This window comes from Martes martes (genome assembly GCF_963455335.1).
Source record: "Martes martes genome assembly, chromosome: 4".
NCBI lineage: Eukaryota > Metazoa > Chordata > Mammalia > Carnivora > Mustelidae > Martes > Martes martes.
In genome coordinates this window covers 33,161,911-33,182,718 of record NC_137891.1, presented here as the reverse complement: position 1 = coordinate 33,182,718, position 20,808 = coordinate 33,161,911, and the positions used below count along the sequence as shown (strand labels likewise).

Genomic DNA, 20,808 nt, shown 5'->3' with positions numbered 1-20,808 from the left:
GGAAGAGAGATCTCACCAGAAACCAGCCCTGCTAACACCTTGGTCTTGAACTTCTGGTCTCTTGAACTATGAGAAAATAAATATATCCGTTATGTATGCCACTCAGCCTCTGGTATTTTGTTACGGAAACCCAAGTAGATTAACATGGTCCTCAGTATTTTAAAAGCTTAAAAGGGGTCCTTAGACCAACATTTTTAAAAATCACTGAATTAGACAGTATCATTTGATTGTATAAGTTAAAATGTTTGCACACAATCTTCTTATTTCATAGTGACAACTTGGAAAGATAGTCCTAATTTTCATTAGCTATTCAAAATAGAAAAGGGAGAAAATTAAGGTTATCTTTCAAATAAGCTTATTTTTGCTTGACGTGTAAAATCACACAACTAGAAGACAAGAGAACAGAGAGACAAACTGTGAAAGGGTCTAGGTGGGCTACAAAGGCACTTGCTTCCATTTTCAGAAAACCACACTTGTCAATGTGTTCGGCTGTGCAAACTATCTCTTAGAAGTTTTGTTAAGTCTATTAACTTTGTGAATATAAAATCAGGCATAAAACAAAAGAGGAAACTCTGTTTTGCTTCATGTGAGGGAAAAACAAGCAAAGTACAAGATGGCATGAAAAAATCAATCAGTAGTTTAATAAATACCCAAAGTGTAATTTTTTTTACCTACATAAAACTTATCAAGACTAAAGGGAAATAATAACATAATGGTAAGAAACTCTATTTCAGTATATGCAAAAATAAAAGATTTTGCTCCCTTAAGTAATTAGGGTTGATAGAGCACAAATGGAAACAAAGCTGTGAAAGGCATGTTAAGAAGGAAAATTATAATAGTTACAGGCTTTTACATAATTATTAAGTTATAAAGGTTTAGATGAGTGGATAAAATGCATTTACCTCAACAAGTTTCTGAATTTCATGGATACGAATATGTTGTTTGGTTGTTTTTTTTAATAACATATAAATTGTGCACTCCAGAACAATAATTTTATATATAGTAGTACTCAAATATAAAAATCAAGCAAAATGTTTAACTTCTAAGGCTCTAATACTAGAAATAGCATTCAAAATTAAATTTTCATAAATTTCATTTCATATAACTTTGTAAGGAAAGAAAATACTAATTCAACTTGAGTTAATTTTTTTTTTTTGGTTCAATGTTTGTATGAAAAAATAATTATGCCGTCTGTTTGGAAGAGTATAATCAATCCACGGGCATGCAAGTATCAATTTTATCTTATGAGAATTTCTCCATGTTCCAGTTACTTCATTCCTTATTACATGCTGCAAAAAGCAGTAATAATTTTTATAGCCAAATATCACTTTGTAAGATACCAGGTGGCTTTCAATATTTACCATATAAGTCATGCATGAAATTTAAACATTACAAAAAAATGACTTACCAGTTGACACTCCTGAAATATGCACATTTTCAGAATGTTCTGCAAGAGCACCATTTCCTAAAATTAAACATAATAATAAACTAATTTCCAAGATAAAATTTATAAAAGTTTTTCAGAGTCTATCTTTAAAAGAAAAACAACTACACAGAACTGCTTTGTAATACTCAGAAACTATATTCTCTTACAATAACCTTCAAAACAATACAACGAAGCCCCAAATTACAGTCGTATCAGGGATAACAAAACATTTTGGAAATCACAACCATGCAGTGTAACATATATGAAGATCAAATATACAGATGTAATTACTGTCAGAAAAAAATTGTTTCAGAAGAATACTCGGAACTACTATTAGAAAAGAGAGAATCTCATATTTTTTTGTTTTTAGAGGAAGGGAGTGCATGTGTGAGAAGGGGGTGGGGCGGAGAGAGAGGGAGTGGGAATCTCAAGCAGGCTCCTTGCTTAGAAAAAGGGCCTGAGGTGGTCTCATGGCCCTGAAATCATGCCCTGAGCCGAAATCAATAGTCAGATGCTTAACCAACTGAGCCACCCAGGGCCCCAAGAATCACATACTTCTTAAAAACAGCATTCCACTAATAGCATGTTCAATCAGTCCACAATGTGGCTACTGCTTAAGGATTCTACCTGTTGGTACTTAAAACAAATAATAAAGTCTTGCATTGTCTTCTAAATCTTTCAACTTCTTCTCATCAACAACTTGAATAGTCTTAACAGTAGGGACAAAATTATACTCTATTTTCGTATCTGCCAATTTCCTATACCTCTTCCTACAAAGTTGGGCACTTAGAAACTGAAATAAGTTACTAAGGGTCACCTCAAACTCTCATTTAAAGTGCCGAGGATATTTACTCCAATTAATGTGAATGGTGTCCCTTCATCTTGTAAAGTCTCCCTCCAGTTATTAGGTAGGTTTGGCACTACAACAGCTCAGGAATCCAGCTGACAAGAAAGAATTCTTGCAGTGGGGCAGGGGCGGAAGCTGGGTGGGAGAAGCATAGAGAGCTATGGCAGGATTCTCTTTGATGGTTGAAAGAGTAGAGACAATAGCAAGCATAGCAGGTAACAACTTGTCTTTTACAACCATCACACCTCCACTATTGCTTGATTATTGTACAGCATCCCCCCAGTGCACTAGGCCCTAGGAAGGCAGACTGTGTTTATTTGGCTCACCCTTGCACGCACAGTTCCTAGAACAGAGCAGGTGCTCAAAGAGCTGATGAATGAGAGAGGTCATGATGATGACATCAAATCATGCCAATTGACAGAGTGAGTGACATAGCACTGAAAAGGTATTCACTTTTGTAACTGTGTAAAATATGTTTTTACCAAAACAGAAATCGCCATTAAACAGCCTTTTGGTTCAACCACAGCAATAGCCTTCAAAATGAAAATGTGTATCCCTCCATCACAAACGATAGAGTGGAAATGGTGACATAGGTGTGTAAGCTGTATTTAGTACATAAATGAATCTGATTGTTGTTATTGAAGTATTGTGCATTAATACTACAGAAGCCACGATTAATTTTCCCAGCAATGTTAAATGCTATACAGACATAGAATTGAAACTAGAAACTCCCACCTATTTCTTCAACACATACAACTTATAAAAATTGGTAGCATAAATAGAATGATATAAAAACTGATTCAATAAAACAACTAACAAGATTTGCCAAAGGGCGATATAAACTGCCAAAAGTGTTGCTACTCAACAAGCAGATCAGCAGTACTGGCATCATAAGGAACTTATTACAAATGCAGTCTCGGATTACTGAATCAGAATGTACATTTTAAAAAGATGCTTCCCCTACTCCCAGAGATTTGTATGCACAATTAACATTTGAGTAACACTGGCTTAAATCTTCCACTCCTATATTATAACCATAAATTACAGCTGTGTAGTCTGTGACCCTAAGGTTTTTCCCAACATCCTTAAGGTAGCATACTAAATTATCCTCAGGAAAGTTTTAATATTAAATATATTTCATACATTGATTTTTTTTTAATTCAGCAGATAGACAAAGATAGGCAGAAGGAAAAGAATAACATAATGTAGTATTTAAGACTGAACCCTGGACTGGATTGCCAGGATTCTAATACCAGCTCTACCACTTACTTGCTATGCAACTTAGGTCAAGTTTCCTAACCTCTCTGTGTCTTAAATGGAGACTATCTATTTTGTAGCGCTTTGTAAAATTCTCTAAAATAGAAAAAAATAGAATTTAATCTAAATCTCCATCAGCATGCAAATGAATAAGCTAATATAGCCTTATAGTAAAATATTCAATAAACTGAATTAATTCTATATATATTAACTTGGAAAGATTTGCACATTAAGTTATATGTTTCAGAGTAACATTAAAATATGATCTGATTAGAACTATGATCTAATTTTAACTTTAAAATGATGTATGCATACTTAAATGCATATGTTTCTATAAGCACATGAGATATATATATATATAGATAGATAGATTCTATATATATATATAAAGAGTCTAAGGGTATATACAAATTGTGGAAGAAAACCTCTGGAACGGGAATTAGAGAGGAAGACCTGGTTTCTGCACTTCAGCATTGACTGAGTTTGTTACAACAGGTGTGGACTGCTTCATAAATTTTATTAGTATTACCAAAAAAATAGTTGGAGAGAAGATAGTTCATTTCCCACCATTCTTCCCCCCTACCATTCTAAATAAACAGAAGTCTGATATAGTGTGAAATAATATCAAATATTACAATTTCATAAATGTATTATTAAGTATTTTAAAAACTGATAAATACCCAAAAACATAAAACACGATACTGGTAGTTTCCCATACGTGTATTCTACCTTAAAAACAAACAAACCCTATTTAGAAGTTAAAAAAATCAATGATAATTTCTGCTAATGTCAAACAAACTATCCCATTTCTTAAGTATCACATGAAGTGAGTTACTTTATGTATACTACTACTCTTAAAAGTATTTTTACAAAGATGACAGTTATGTAACACAATTATTTTGATATTATAAACAAACTGCTCCCAAATCAAATTACATTCTCCCAAATGCCCTTCCTTCGGCTCCCAACTGAAGAAAACCCCACACATATGAGGATGTAGACATATCATCTCCTTATTAAAACTACAGGGTTCAAATGCAGTCATGCTAGATATTCTCTCAGGAGTCCCCTTTAGAGTAACATGCACTGGAAAAACACACAGTCTGATAAACATTACTTCTTTATAACATTAGTAGCTCATTAGTGGATCAGCAAATTAATTAGAACTCCTAAAGAAACAGTGATCAAGTAAGAAAAAGTTTTATTGTCACCTAAATCAGGAAATAATGTATTATGACTTAAAATTTTTTAGTCTCACTAACCAAATTACAAAGATGATCAAGCTCCCCCATTTAATCATTTTTTCTTTCCAAAATGCAAGATGGTTTTCAGTTTTTGGCTGCAATCAAATGAGAGAGAAAGAATCTTCCAAAAGAGATACTGTTTTAGAAAAGCGGCTATTTAGCATGAGTGAGTCTGAGCTCTGGGACCAGACTCCCTGGAATCATCCCCAGCTCTACTATTTATTCAGTCACGAACCTTAATTAAACTACTTCTCCTAAGACATGGTTTACTCACCTGAATAATCAGATGTCATCATTAAGAGAATGCCTAAGTTCACGGTCTGCATCCCTATTACTTGGTAACGTTCTGTGTGTTTATTCTTTTTGAGAACGGAAGTTCTTAAATAGCTAATAAATACAGCTAAGATTTGATAAATATGTGTCCCCCAAGTCCTAAATGCTTTACAACCCCTCCCTCAGCTCATCCTTGTAACAATAGTTCATTTTAGAGATAAGAAAACAAAAACTTCCGGCAATTTAGTAATTTTTTTCAAAAAGCTAGTAATTGGATGAACTGAAAATTCAAATCCACAGACAATAAGAAGTTTGTGTTCCTTACTTTTTAAAAAGAATTCAGAATGAATATATTTCTTGTTTACAAAAGCAATAGTGCTTAGCTCTCAGAATTAAAGCCCACTGCCACAGTGATTACAGTTGATAAGTGGGAAAGTCATTGGTTTAAAAGTTAATGAGCATCATTTACAAGTAACTTATGTACTCAGCATCCTGCAATCTCATTTTCTATGTGTCATGAGAACAGTTATCAAACATAGATACATAGCTACTCACAAAAGCAAACATCATTCCTATTTTGCTACTATACTGAAGGGAAAAGTCCCAAACCCTAATAGGGCTTACCAGACTCTCCACACTCTTGGCTCTTCCTAACTACTTCAAAGGCTTCATCTCTTGTGATCCACTTTTCTACTCTATTTCTTCTTTCCAGAAACACTGGATTTCTCTTACAAAAGTGTCAGCTGTCTTTCTTGTCTTTAGACTTTGCTTTAATACTATTTATTTAGAGAGGTATCTCCTGATCTCCCTGTACTAGGTTAGATCTTTCTGTTACAAGCTCCTATAGTATTTTGAAAATTTACCACACTTGTGTTATCTGTGTAATGTCTCTATTTCCCACCACATCTTAATGCTGGCAGCAGGGTTGGGGGGTTGTGTGATGCGGTGATGGGACACAACTTGGGTTTGTTTTGTTTTGCTGATGAGTGACTAGCACAGAACATAATACATATTAGGAGATACTTAGTCCATATCTGCTCAAATAAACGATTGGTAGGTCAGTATGTAAGTAATAGGCATAGTCCTTGTCCCAAAGAGTTGATAATCTATTGAGAAAATAATGAAAAATATATGAAATAGAAACAAACATACAAAGTAAAATTAGCAAGCTTCTTATTCAGGTGGGAAGCCCTAGAGACTTTTCTACTAAAATAGGAATGGAAAACAGGGGTATCCACTGTAGTTACTACTATGAGGTAATGCAAATAGACCAATTATAAACGTAAGATTTGGAAAAAAGGAGGTAAAACCACATCTATCTGTAGATGATATAACTGTATATCTATTTGGAAAACTGAAAACAGTCAACAGAAAAATAATTTAAGCAATATAAATTTAGTAAAGTAGCAGGATATAAAATATAGCATACAGAAATCAAAAGCCTTTGTAAATACAAACAAGAGTCAGTCAGAAGATAGAGACCCATTTTAGTAGCAATAAAATATGATATTTAAAAACCCTGACACAGAAATCCTGCTGTTGTTCATGACAGAGTAATTGGTAATGAATCAGTAATTTTGCTATGAACAACTTAAAAAGTTGAAAAAAAATGTGGAAAAAAATTGAGACACTGGACAATAGGCAGTATAAGACTATGATTTCTGAGAGAAGGGAAACAAATTAATATGAGCCCTATTATTGCACTAGCTTTCTCCTGGAGATTTTCCGAACACTGCTACATTTCAAGAGAGCCTAAATTCATTGTTCTAGTATCCAGACCAAATTTTTCTAAATTGCGTAAAGGGTATAAGACAACTTGTTGACCCTCGTAGAAGATAACAAGCATTTGTCTCCAACATTTCTACTAGTTTGATTATCAATCAGAAAAGGAAATAGTTTCTCTAACCTTGTTCTTACCAAATCCATATAACTTAAAGAATTATTTCCTCTCCTATATGTTCTTCTGTATTCTCCTATATTGTATTCTCTATTTATAATCTTCTCCAGGGCACTATGAGTAGTTGCTGGCTTACGGAATTCTCATCCTCCCACCCTGGTTTGGAAAATCAAAACTGCATTTTCTGTTTCCACTCTTCTGACCTTTCTTTCCTTGGGAATATTTTAGTATCCAAATCAGAACTCTTAAAGTTGTTTAGAATGCCTGAATGAACTCCTACAATCTTTGCAGGTGTGTCCTTCAAGAAGCTTTTCAAAAATGGCTACTCATCCTTTTGGTCTGAAGAGCTTCCTATGTTGATAGAGGAGAAGTGAACGTTACCAGTATTAGTATCGGCCTAAGCAGTATCTCTATATGCTCTTCTGCTAGTTCTTTATCCTACAAATAAGTGTTTCAAAGACCATTTTATTTTTCTTGGCATTTTTGCTCAATCCTGAGTTTTCTCTACATTAGTAATATTTATAATCTATTGTTGGCTAAATATCCTTTCTATCTTAGGAATATGTTCTTCCTTAGTCTGAAGTCATTGAGCAACCCCTTAATTTCTCCACCATTCATTCTTTTTGGGATTGTTTAGAATTTTAATAACCAGAAATTATTTTTGAGATCTTAATAACTTCCCTGGACTATCTTTCTTTTCAGATTTTCATGTTTTTGAAGTCATAGTAATATTTTTCTAAATTGCTTTTAAATCTTTAGGTATTAAGCTCTGATAGTGCCCAATCTCATCTTTTTTTTTTTTTCTTTTTTTTAAAGTAAACTCTACTGTTAACGTGGGGCACAAATTCATGACCCCAAGATCAAGAGTTGCATGTTTTACCAACTGAGCCAGCCAGGCACCTTTTTTTTTTTTCCCCCAGTTAAAAAACTGAACATAGTTACTTCTGGTTAAAGTAAGGTAAAGACTCGCACACTGTTTTAAAACTGAATTGTGTCACCCAAAATTCATATATTAACCCCAACCCCAATGTGGGCTGATAATTATGGTTAAAAGAAGTCATAAAGTGGGGAACTTAATCTAATAAGACTGATTTCCTTAAGAGATATAAAGAATCTCTCTCTCCATCTGTGCAGAAAAGAGGTCATGTGAGGACACAATGAAAGAGATACCAAAAACCAGGAAGAGAAACCTCATCAGAAACCAACACTGATGGCACCTTGATCTTAGACTTTAAGTCTCCAGAACTGTCAGAAAATAAATTTGTGTTATTTCCCCCCACCCCTCCGTCTGGGGTGTTTCATTATGGCAGCCTGAGCAGACTAATACACATACTTTCCCCAAATGTTTACTAGACCAAGATACCTTAAAAGTATATGAAAAATTCAGTACATTCTTCTCAAGAGACACTCTGTAGTGTCTAACAAATACCTATAATGAGATGTTTCATGGAAAAAAAGATCAAGAAACTTCTGGAAGACAGATATTTTCCTGCTTTCTTTAATTAATTGTATTTTGAAATTATTATTTTAATCGTTTTAATTGCAGCCATTCTTTATGGATTTAATAGTCTTTTATGAACTGGCCTGAACCTACCCATCCCTTAAAATAATCATTTATAGCATTACTTTTTAGAAAAATATACTTTTAAATTTTCAAACCAGTCTTAATAGACATTCATGAGTTCAACGTTCCTGTATGTTTAGAATTCCTGTAGTATTATGTTAATAAAGTTTTATGTTTGAAAGGTCTTCAAATAAGGGTATAATAACAATGAACTATTAGTCAAAGTACAAACACCAAACAAACCCGAGTTCTTAATATTCAGAGAATGAATCAATCCCTTAAAGAACATGCAAGATAGATACGAATCCTACTGCTGAGAACCTCAGTGACACTGTTCATACAAATGGAAAAAATTTTCTTTATTCTAAAATAGCTTAAACCACTGATGTAGGAACTCACAAAATACACTAGAAAGGAACCATAAAGACTATATAAGTTCAAAGGTTCCTACCTGTGACTCCTATGGTTCACAAGAGTCAATAAGAAAATTTGAAGGGATTCAGAACTCAGGGGAAAAAGCAGAAGAAATTATACACCTATACTTCTTATAAGAGATTGATATACTTCATACACCACAAAATTCACCTTTTAAAAGTGGTTTTTAGTATGTTCAAAAGCTATGCAACCATTACCAATATCACAAGACTGACTGTTCTCCTCACCCCCCAAAAGCAGCTCATACCTATTAGCAGTTATTCGTCTTTCTGTCCTCCTCTAGCCCCTAACAACAACTAGTTTCTGGCTCTATCTCTATGGGTTTGCTTATTCTAGACATTTAATATAAACAGAATCATACAATATGGGATCTTATGAGTCTGGCTTCTTTCACTCAGCTTAATGTTTTTATGGTTCATTCATATTGTTCCATTAATCAATACCGCACTCCATTTTATGGTCATTGTAGGGATAAACTACATATTGTTTATCTACTTATCAGCTGACAAACATTTGAGTTGTTTCCACTTTTTGTGAATAATGCAGCTACAAATATTTGTGTACAAGTTTTTGTGTGGTCATATGTTTTCAGTTCTTGAGTATATACAGAGTGGAACTACCTGGTCTTTTAGTAACACCACATTTACCTTTTTGAGGAAATGCCAAATTATTTTCCAAATGGCTGTACACTCCCATCAGCAGTGTGTAAGAGTTCCAATATCTTTACAACTTCACCAACACTTGTTATAGTCCCTTTTTATCTTAGGTAATCCTTATGGGTATGACATGGTATCACTGTGGTTTTGATTTGCATTTCCTTAATTTAGAGTAATGATGTTGAAGTTCTTTTCGTGTTTGCTGGCTTTGTATATTCTTTGGAGAAATGTCTATTTCACAGTTGACTGGATTTGTCTTTTGTTTTTGTTGAATTATAAGAATTCTTTACATAGGGGCGCCTGGGTGGCTCAGTTGGTTAAGCAACTGCCTTCGGCTCAAGTCATGATCCTGGAGTCCCGGGATCGAGTCCCACATCAGGCTCCCAGCTCCACAGGGAGTCTGCTTCTCCCTCAGACCTTCTCTCCTCTCATCCTCTGTCTCACTGTCTTCTTCTCAAAAAAATAAATAAAATCTTAAAAAAAAAAAGAATTCTTTACATATTGTGGATATTAACTTCTTATCAGATACATGATTTGCGAATATTTTCTCCCATTCTGTAGTTTGACTTTTCCCTTTTTTGATAGAATCCTTTGAAGCACAGTGTTGGTGTTTTTTTTTTTTTAGTGTTTTTTTTTTTTTTATTTGAACCAGTCCAATTCACCCACTTTTAATTTTATTACTTGTGCTTTGCTGTCATGGCTAAGCATTCATTTCCTAATCCAAGGTCACAAAGATTTACTCCTATGTTTTCTTCTAAGAATTTTATAGTTTTAGCACTTATATTTTGCCTTTAGTCCATTTGGAATTAAGTATTGTATGCGGTTAAGGAAGGGGTCAAATTCCACTTTTTTGCATATGGGTTAACCAGTTGTCTCATTACAATGTGATGAAAAGATTATTCTTTCCCTACTGAATTATTCTGGCACTCTTGCCAAAAATCAACTGACTACAGATGTAAGCTTTTATATCTGGACTCTCAATTCTATTTCATGGATCTGTCTATTCCTATACCAGTGTCATGCCGTCTTCCTCTGGGAACTTTGCAAGTCAGGGAACATGATTCCTCCAAATTTGTTCTTCATTAAGAGGTGAACCATGAGAGACTATGGACTCTGAAAAACAACCTGAGGGTTTTGAAGGGGTGGGGGGTGGGAAGTTGGGGGGAGCCAGGTGGTGGGTATTAAGGAGGGCACATATTGCATGGAGCACTGGGTGTGGTGCAAAAACAATGAATACTGTTATGCTGAAAAGAAATAAAAAAAAAAAAAGATTGTTTTTGTTATTCTGATTCCGTGAATTTCTATATGAATTTAAGGATCAGCTTACCAATTCCTTCAAAGAGAACTGAGATTTTGATAAGGACTGTGTTAAATCTACAGATCAACTTGGGGAGTATTAATACCAATTCTTAACAAATATTATGTCAAATACATACATATGGGGATGTCTTTCCATTTTTAGGACATCTTTAATTTCTAGCCACAATATTTTGCAGTTTCAGAGTTTAAGATTTGCACTGTTAAGTCTATTAAATATTTTATTATTTTTCATGCTACTTTTAAAAGATTTTTAAGTGATCTGGGGCGCCTGGGTGGCTCGGTGGGTTAAGGCCTCTGCCTTTGGCTCGGGTCGTGATCGCAGGGTCCTGGGATCAAGCCTGGCATCGGGCTCTCTGCTCCGTGGAGAGCCTGCTTTCTCCTCTCTCTCTGCCTGCTTGTGATCTCTGTCTGTCAAATAAATAAATAAAATCTTAAAAAAAAAAAAACAACATACTTATAAAAAAAAGATTTTTAAGTAATCTCTACAGCTAATGTGGTGCTCAAACTCAAATCCTGAGATCAAGAGTTGCATGCTCTACCAACTGAGCCAGCTGGGAGCTTCTCATTCTATTGTTAATGGAACTAATTTCTTAACTAGATTTTTCAGCTCTTCATTGTTAGTATATAGTAATACATATGTTTCTTATATCTTGCAACCTTGCTGAACTTGTTTATTAGCTCTGATAAATTTTTTGTGAATTCCCTGGAACTTTTTTTTAATGTACAAGTATGTCAAATCCATAAACTAAGATAGTTTTAATTCCCCTCTTCCAAATAAGATGCCTTTTTTCCTTGCCTAACTGCCCTGCCTAGAACCTCTAATACGATGCTGATTAAAGAAGTGAGAGTGGACATCCTTGTCTTGCTCCTGATCATAGAGAGCTTTCAGTCTTTCACCATTAAGTATGATGTTAGCTGTGCATTTTTCATAGATGCCCTTTATTAGGCTAAGGAAGCTTCCTTCTATTCCTCGTTCCTTTAGTGTTTTTATTATGAAATGGTGTTGGCTATTGTCAAATGTCTTCCCTGTGTCTTCTGAGATTTCTCTGTGGTTTTGTCACTTATTCTATCAATATGCTGTATCACACTGACTGATTTTCCTGTGTTGAACCTCACATTCCTGGGAAGGATTCCATCTGGTCATAGTTTATAATCCTATTTACATATTGCTGGATTTGGTTTGTTAATATTTGGTAGAGGACTTCTGCATTCATTTAATAAGGGAAACTAGTAGTTCTCTTTCTCTCGTATTTGGGTAGTACTGGCCTCACAGAATAAGTTGGGATGTGTGTGTATACACACATGCACACACACTGGGTGCTACTAGTATTTTATTCTCATTTAAGGAAACACCAATATATTGTTTTTGCTTCTAATTTTTTTTTGTTTATTAGATATCATAGCTTATTACTCAATAGTAGGTAATTAGCTTGTTGATTATATTATAACATTCCTGAAAAGTGACTAGAGGCCACTTTACTTAAGGTGCCAGGCATAGTACCCAAACAGATAACCCAGTACATGGTAAGCTTAGTACAACAGAAAAGTGAAACTGACAAATAAAGGAAGTTCTTTCTTTCTTGTTTCTCAACAGGCAAAATCTTCTGCAATATGGGAGCCTGTGACCGGAGTTGCAAAGGGATACTGGAGACAAACATGCTGGAAAACTCTGATGCCAACTCTGTTTTTAATAGTTGACATAACTGAAGTACAGAGAGAAGGGAAACGCAGTTATCTTTTTTAAAAAATTGGCTTTGTTTAGGTTTAATTTACATGCAAAAAGTTCATTAATTCCAAGTATACGGTTTGATGAGTTCTAACAAATGCACACAATTCTGCAACCACCACTACAATCAAGACACATATTTCCATCCCCAAATAAGCTCCCTGGGCCCCTGTGTAGTCAATTCCCTTTCCACACTCCTAAAGTCAGAGAAATACTGCTCACAGACAGTCAACATTTATAAGGCATTATCCACTGTACTGAACTCATGAAGTATTATTTTAATCTTCTTCCTAAGAATAGATACTGTTATCCCCCATGTTATGGATGAGGAAACTGACTCAGATTAAGTAAAATGTGCAAGATTCTTCAGCTAGTTAAGTGGGAGGGATATGCTCAAATCAAGATCTTCTTAATTCCAACATTAAAAATTGAGTTTTCACTTAAAAACAATAAATACCTTGGCTTCCCTTGAATATCTGTCTAAATGTATTCGTGCATGCAAACCTACTGAGCTGATCTCTTTTAGAATAAGGACATATTTTTTCTTAGGTGACCAAGTGCCCATGACTTTCTATTGTCATTCTGACACTGACACCCCACCCTCTTAGTTCATTTGTATTACTTTCTTGGTCTTGGTTAGAATTTGAATTTGTGACCTCTGGTGTATTTTGTGAATCCAAGTTACAGTACAGAAAAATGTATGGAAGGATACAAAATAAACTGCTACCACTGTTACCCTACCCACTTACCCCCATCTCCAAGACAGAAAGGAGGACAGAAATTACAAGCTTTTGTTGCTGGCACATTTCTTTGTTTGACTCATTACAGTATATATTACTTTTGCAAGTTAATTCATGTGGACTGAATATTAAGTACTGGAATACTACCTTCTGACAAAAATTAACACAACATAAAACTACATAGCTACTTAGTTTCAAGTTTTTCTATATAATGTTACAGTTAAGAAATTATAAAGGTGATGCCTTTTTAAATATTATTGACAAAATGGTACAAGAACTATCATTTAATATAAATACTAAAGTATATACATTACCCTCTCCTATAGCAATAGGTCACTTTCAAAAACGTTCTTATACATGAGACTCAATAATGAGAAGAGTAATGTATGGCTGCAGCTTTCCTATTTTTGCTGACCTCCTGGATAACACTATGTTATTTACCAAAAGACCAAAGCAAACAAATAGAAACAGTGTTTGCAGATAATAACAATAAAGACAAATGATTTTTAATGTGTCAGACAATAGGAAAATACCCCTGTACAGGTAGAAATATAAAGAAAGCAGAATTTAAAAATCAGTAACCATTTACATTTTTAAAGTATACTTTTGACAAAGCTTAAAAGAAATAACTAATTGTTAAAATCATAGTACCTTTTATAAATTCAAGTTTTTCTTGACATCAACTCCATGTTTTCTTTTCTTTTCTTTTTTTTGTATCAAATATCCATACTGCTGTCTTTTTCTTACCTTTATTATTTATCCAAGATGAGACAGTGAGTACTTCGCTTCTACTTCTGGTAATATCAATGACTAGAGAACATGACATTATGAATAGTTTTTCACTGAGTGGGAAGATAATTCTCAAGTTTATCAGAGGCTCATAGTAGGAGTTGAGGACACAGTGTCTAAAATCACTCTGGATCCTGGAGTCATTCATTAGTCCCTCTCTTTTCCTTCCCTTCAGATCTTTTCTCTCTTCTGGTTCCTTTGTCTTCTCTTGATAACATACGTATTCAGATCTTCCTCATTCATAAAAGAAAACCTTTTTCTTGTTTGTGCACCTCTCCATTTCTTTTCTTAGTCTTTCTTTTCTCAGCCAAACCTTTTGAAAGAATTTACACTCACTAACGGAGCTTCCCTAACCTATCATCTGCTCAAGCCCTTCCTCAATCTAGCTTTTACTCCAGCACATTTCTGAAACTCAAGCAAATATTACCAATGACCCACCTATCAAACACTTCATCCTCAGGAATACGAACTCTGAATCCAGTTTTCTGATAGCTGGAAAAAATCACATAACTATGAGGAACGACAGTGTCACTAAAAATTCATGATTTCAACTCATCAAGGAGCAAAACCTTTTAATAAAGCCTTATCCATCTCTACCTTCAATTCCCTCAAAAACTAAACAAGTCCATCATTATTCTTTATTCTCCGAACAACCTACTCAACCAGTACTCTCAGTAAGTCATCTCCCCTGCCAACCATTCAGAGGTCTTTTTTGGCATATTATCTTCTCTCTTTCTAGAAACTGCTTCTTTTCAGCATATATGTTTAAAGGTTTAAGTTCTCCATGCTGATAAATCTCAAATTTCTACTCCTAATCAGAATCTTCTCTTGAGCTGCAAATTTTTACCGTGATACTCATCCCCTCCCCAACATTCACCTTATGTCAGCCACTGTGGTTGGTGTTTTTCATACACTACTACTAATTCTTGCAGCATCCTTGTAAAATAGATACTATCCCCATTTCACATGCAGAGAAACTGAGAATTAAAGAGGTTAAGAGAATTGCTTGAGGTGCCATTGCCAGGATTTAGGCAGATCTGTCTAGCTCGAAGCCCATACTCCTGAAATAATGACAGCAACAACTAATAGGAGGAGTACTATTTGCCAGATGATGGTCTAAGCCATTTCCATGCTTCAGTACATTTAATCTTCAAAATCACCCTATAAAGGAGCTGCTATTATTATTTCCATATTAAAAACTGTCTTTTAACTTCCTATTGAACAGGAATTAAGTATTACCTTAATATTACCTAGGTATTTCAGACTCATGTCCGAAACTGAATTCCTTTTATCAACTCTCAGTCTGCTCCTCTGCCTATACTCTTTACCTTGGTGAATGACACCAGCATCTCTCAGTTGTCCACATAAAAACCTGGAAGTCATTTCAGATTTCTTCTTCACCATCCCCTTCTTCTGCTCATGCACTATATATTAAGTTCCTTTTTTCTTCCCTATCTTGCTATATCCTTCCTTCATGTTACAGATATTTCTTTCTTGTTTTAATGCATTAAATAATAAGCTCCACAAGAACAGAAATACAGAGGATGACTAGTCCGCAGCAGACATTTGATAAGTACAACTGACTCTTGGACAATACTGGTTGCAGTTCAAGAACATTGAACTGCACAGGTGCATCTACACATGGATTGGTGGGGGGAGAGGGGGCAAATACAGTATAGTACTGTACCTGTATTTTCTCTTATGATTTTCTAAGTAACATTTTCTTTTCTATAGCTTACTTGATTGTGAGAATACAGTATATGATACATATGATATACAAAATATGTTAATCAACTATGTTATCAGCAAGGCTTCCAGTCAATAATAGGCTATTAGTGGTTAATATTTTGGGGGAGTCAAAAGTTATACATGGATTTTTTTTTAAGCTATTTATTTATTTATTTATTGACAGACAGAGATTACAAGTAGGCAGAAAGGCAGGCAGAGAGAGAGGGAGAGAGGCAGACTCCCTGCTGAGCAGAGAGCCGGATACGGGGCTCGATCCCAGGACCCTGGGATCATGACCTGAGCTGAAGGCAGAGGCTTTAACCCACTGAGCCACCCAGGCACCCCTATACATGGATTTTTGGCTGTGTGTGGGGGAGGGGTCGGCATCCCTAACCTCTTCATTATTCAAGGGTCAAGTGTATTTGCTGAATGTATGAATAAATGACTTAGCTTGCAAGCTTCCTACTTTTGGTCTCGTAGTTCTCTGATCCATTCTTCACAAGCTACTAGAGACCTTTTTTAAAGGCATATCTGATATTAATCTTCAGCTTATAAAACTGTAAGTGGTTTAACTCCTTACCTGTAGTAAGAGCCTCCAGGGCCTACTGGAATCTGGCTCTTCTCTATCTCTTGACCCTTAACTTTTACTACTCCTACTTTTACCTCATACATACATATTCTGGTTTTGACACACTGCCAAAGTACAGTCTCTGAAACTGTGGTATTTCTGAACATGATGTTCTCTCTCCCTGAAACAGTCCACCGCGCCATCACCAGTTCCTTGCCTAACTCCTTCAGCTGGGCTTGGGAAACAGATCTCTATCAATTGCGGAGTGAGTTAAGAGTCATTCCTGAGGTCCCCACAGTACATCATGTCAGCACTGAGTTATGAGCATATTACCACCACAGTCCTTATCATCTTGTTTTGGGTTATTAACTGGGCATCTTCCACATCAAATTCTGAGTGTCTTTATAGCAAGGAAAATCTTCCCCCTCTTTCTTCTCTCCTCTTTTTCTCGTTTTCACTCTTTCTCCCTGCCTTCTTATTCCCCAACAACTATCTTCCAGATTCTGACAGAGTTAGATCTCAGTAAATGTTTGTTGGTTTAATGAATCAAAATGATCAGATTTTGAAATTAAGCATGAAACACCCTCGTATAATTAATAACCTGGTTTCACGTTATAGTTTGCTCCAGCGCTAACAGGAAAGAAGATGGAGGAATATAAATAGGAAGACAGCTATTAAGGGGGAAGCAAGATTTCAGATCTGATTGTTCACTTGGATTACGGGCTTTAGAGAGCTACTCCTTACCACTGTCCTTCAATATGTAAAATATTTGGTAAACGACTGTTCAAAACTCATGAGCAGCTTCCAGTCTACAGACTGCAAGGGATTCTACTCTGCATTAGCTTTAGTAACTTGCTGGGGGGGAGGGGGGTGTTAGGGGAGACACCAAACCAAAGGCTTGATGCTTTTACATTTCTGATCATCAGTGACTCCTGGGTTCTTAATAGCTTATAGCTCATCAATCTAATGAATATGTTTAAAGAATTCTTTTTTCTTTGAGCAAACGGCTGGTTCTTTATTTTACAAAAGCACATCTCATAACTTATTCTTTCACAGAATCTTAATATAGTGCCTTGCCGTGTATTCTGTCAATGTGGCATTTCCCTGTACAAGTATCATACACGAAGTTGAGGATTATCTTTTTCACATAACCATAAAATATTATGCAGCATACACATACCTATCTCTGATATATTGGTATGTTTCTCCAAGTGAACAAAGAGAAAAAATATTTATCTACCTAGTATGTATTAGTGCTATACTCTGTACTTTCACAAATTTTAATTTACTTAATCATCAGAACAAATATTTGAGGTATTACCCCTAGTTTACAAATTAAGAAACTAAATTTTAGAAAGAATAAATAACTCACTTAAGGTGATATGGCTATGAAATTGTACGCAAACCAAGGTCTGTCCTACTGTAAAGATCATGCATTTAACTTCCCCACTGTATTTTCCAAAATATAAATGGGTCATATTTTGGGTAATAATTTCATCATGTACAAAGTACTTTCCTAATATACATCCTTTAACTTTAAAACAATCCCAGGAATAATTGATACTCTCATTTTATGGCCCAGGAAGTTGAGACTCAGCATTTAAGTGACAGGACTAAAATCTCATAGCTACTGAGGAGCAGAATGACGTATGGAATACCAAGCTCTTCTCCCACTAAGGCCAGAAGATGTAGATTCATCCTTAATAGATGCTCCTCTGTTAATGATGTTTAAATACAGTGGAACAGGGAAAGGCCAAGGATGTGCATACACTGACATGGATTCCAAGAGATGAGGGAATTCTAAAACGATAGGTCAGTAATGGTTAAAAGCAACAGAGAAGGAAATACTAAATTCTACCAGAGCTAGAATACAATGTCATGATGATACAGTGCAAAGTATATGAGCCTTGATATCAGAATCTTGAGTTTGACTTTTCTACCTTTGCTACTCATTTCTTTTTGTATGTTTGTGTGGAGTATGTTAAAATACATGCCACGTATCATTTCACCTCTATATGCATCTTCAATACGCATCTCTAAAGATAGATACTCTCTCACCCAACTTCAATACTTTCCTTTAACAAAATTAATAACTCTTGTATCATTTAATCTAGCCAGGCCATAATCAGATTTTCCTGACTGACTCACAAATGTCTTTTTACAGTTGAAGTGGGATCCAACCAAAGTCTCAATGTTTCATTGGGTGTGTTTAAGTCTCTCTTAATCTAGAGTGATACTCCCTTACTTTCCATAGCGGATTGGTTTCAGAAACTAGATCAGTTGTTCTTTAAGAGGCTGCTATTCTGCGGTGACACTTCCTGTTGGTGTCACTTAACTTTGCTCATCTAGCACAAGGACTGGCAAACTTTTTCTGTAAAAGGGCCAGATAGTAAATATTTTGGGCTTTGTGGGTCACACAGTGTCTGCTGCAACTACTCAACTCTGACACCGTGGCATGAAAGTGGCCACAGACAATACTTAAACACACCAGACTGGCTGCATTTGAACATTATGAGAAAACAAAACAAGACAAAACAAAAAACAGGCAGCAGGCTGGTTTCAGCTCCAAGGCCACAGTTCCCAATCCCTGCTGTAGACGGCTGATTTGACACAGGTTCAGCATTTTTGGCTGGAGTACTTCAGAGCTTCTGCTGTATGGATCCTTTATAGGTTTCACATTGGGAGGCACACACTATCTGCTTGCCCTTCTTCTCATGAGACTGAGATCAATCAATACGTATAGATGGGGCAATCTGATTCCTCCATTGTAGGGTTCCCATTTAACTGCCTAATAGTTTCATAGTTTTGTCAATAGATACTAATGATTATAGCCTAAATATTCTTTATACATTCATTACCTGAAATTCTGCAAAAATTTTCTCAACAAATGTTATTTGCTCACTTTGAAACATAATTCACACAGAAAAATAAAATACATGTAGTCATTAATATGTATAGCATATAATATATACATACAGCAATTAAAGCCATGACTAGCGTATGAAAAGCACTCAATTAAATTGGGTATTATTTTTATTTTTGAACAGATTTGAAAATACTCCAACCTTTGACCCAGTAGTTCTATTTTTATGACTTAACCACAAGGAAAACAATAAAAAATTAAGATAAATATTATAAAAGCATGACTATTACAGTATAGATAAGTGTGAACAAAACTGCAGACAATCTTGGGTTCAACATTATCGAACAGTTTATGAGGAAAAGTGATGTGGAAAAATGCCCAGATCTATGTCAAGTAATGCCAATAAAATTGTCAGCCAAGGACTACCATTTCTACCAGTCAGGTATGAACGCTCTTTTCATTGCACCCTAACAACATGTTGATTTTTCTGTCTTTACTGAACATAACAGAAGTTGATTTTCACTTATTTACTAAATTAGTATGTGACATTTATTTGGGATTTCTTTGTAAAATTAAAATTAATTTTTGTTTCTAATTTTATTAGTTGTCCATTATCCTTTCTATAAGCTCTCTTTTGTCCATGTACTGAGGAAGGAAGAAAATGAACATTTTATGTGGAAAGTATTTGTTTAAGTTATTTAATAAGCTCATAGCAAACTCTGAGGGTAGGTAGCATAAAATCCAATAATCCAGCATCTTGCCATTTAGAAATCTCAATTAATAGCAAACCAAAATTATTTCAGAAAACACTAATGATCTGGTATCTGTGGCTCATCTATCAGCACTGCAAGCAGATGAGTTCCAGTAATGAATTTAAAAGAGCAAATGTATCATAAATTAATCAGTTTGCATATAAGCAACATTGAGTTTAGGGAGGTCTGTTAAGTAAAACTACAAAGCAGTAGAGCATAATGATTAAGAGCACAGATTATAAAGCCAAACTATTTGGGTTTGAATCCCAGCTCTTCCACTTACTGATTATGTGAACTTGGCTAAAATACACAGCCTCTGTGTCTCAGGTCCCTTATCTATGAAATGATAGTATAATAGTATCCAGGCTGATACCGCTGTTATGAGAAAAAAGTGTGTGTGCACATGCAAACATGTATACATATATACACAAAGATATACAGTGATTAAAACACTTCCCAGCACATAGTGATTGCTACATGTTTGTTATTGACAGAAAAATGAGTTTATAAATCAGTCTCTCTTTATCTCTTGCCATTTCATATAGCACAGCTTACTATTAAAATACTATATTGTATGTGCTATGGTGAGTGCTGTAAAATGTGTAAACCTGGAGATTCACAGACCTGTACCCCTGGGGATAAAAATACATTATATGTTTATAAAAAAATTAAAAAATTAATAAAAAAACTATATTGTATTGCAACTATTTAAAAATATTTCTA

At 35.0% G+C, this 20,808-nt stretch overlaps 1 protein-coding gene across 2 annotated transcripts in view; it reads right to left on the bottom strand.

Annotated features, from left to right (window-relative positions):
• LRP12 (LDL receptor related protein 12) overlaps nt 1-20,808 on the bottom strand; it is a gene marked incomplete at its 5' end in the record, with an annotated part of 72,610 nt that overhangs the window by 37,487 nt on the left and 14,315 nt on the right. The window contains one exon of one of the 2 annotated variants that reach the window (XM_080803087.1): nt 1,409-1,465. In XM_080803087.1, coding sequence (XP_080659213.1) covers nt 1,409-1,465 — 57 coding nt within the window. Of the gene's footprint in view, nt 1-1,408; nt 1,489-20,808 lie in introns of both variants that reach the window. The other variant, XM_080803088.1, reaches the window with a different exon arrangement.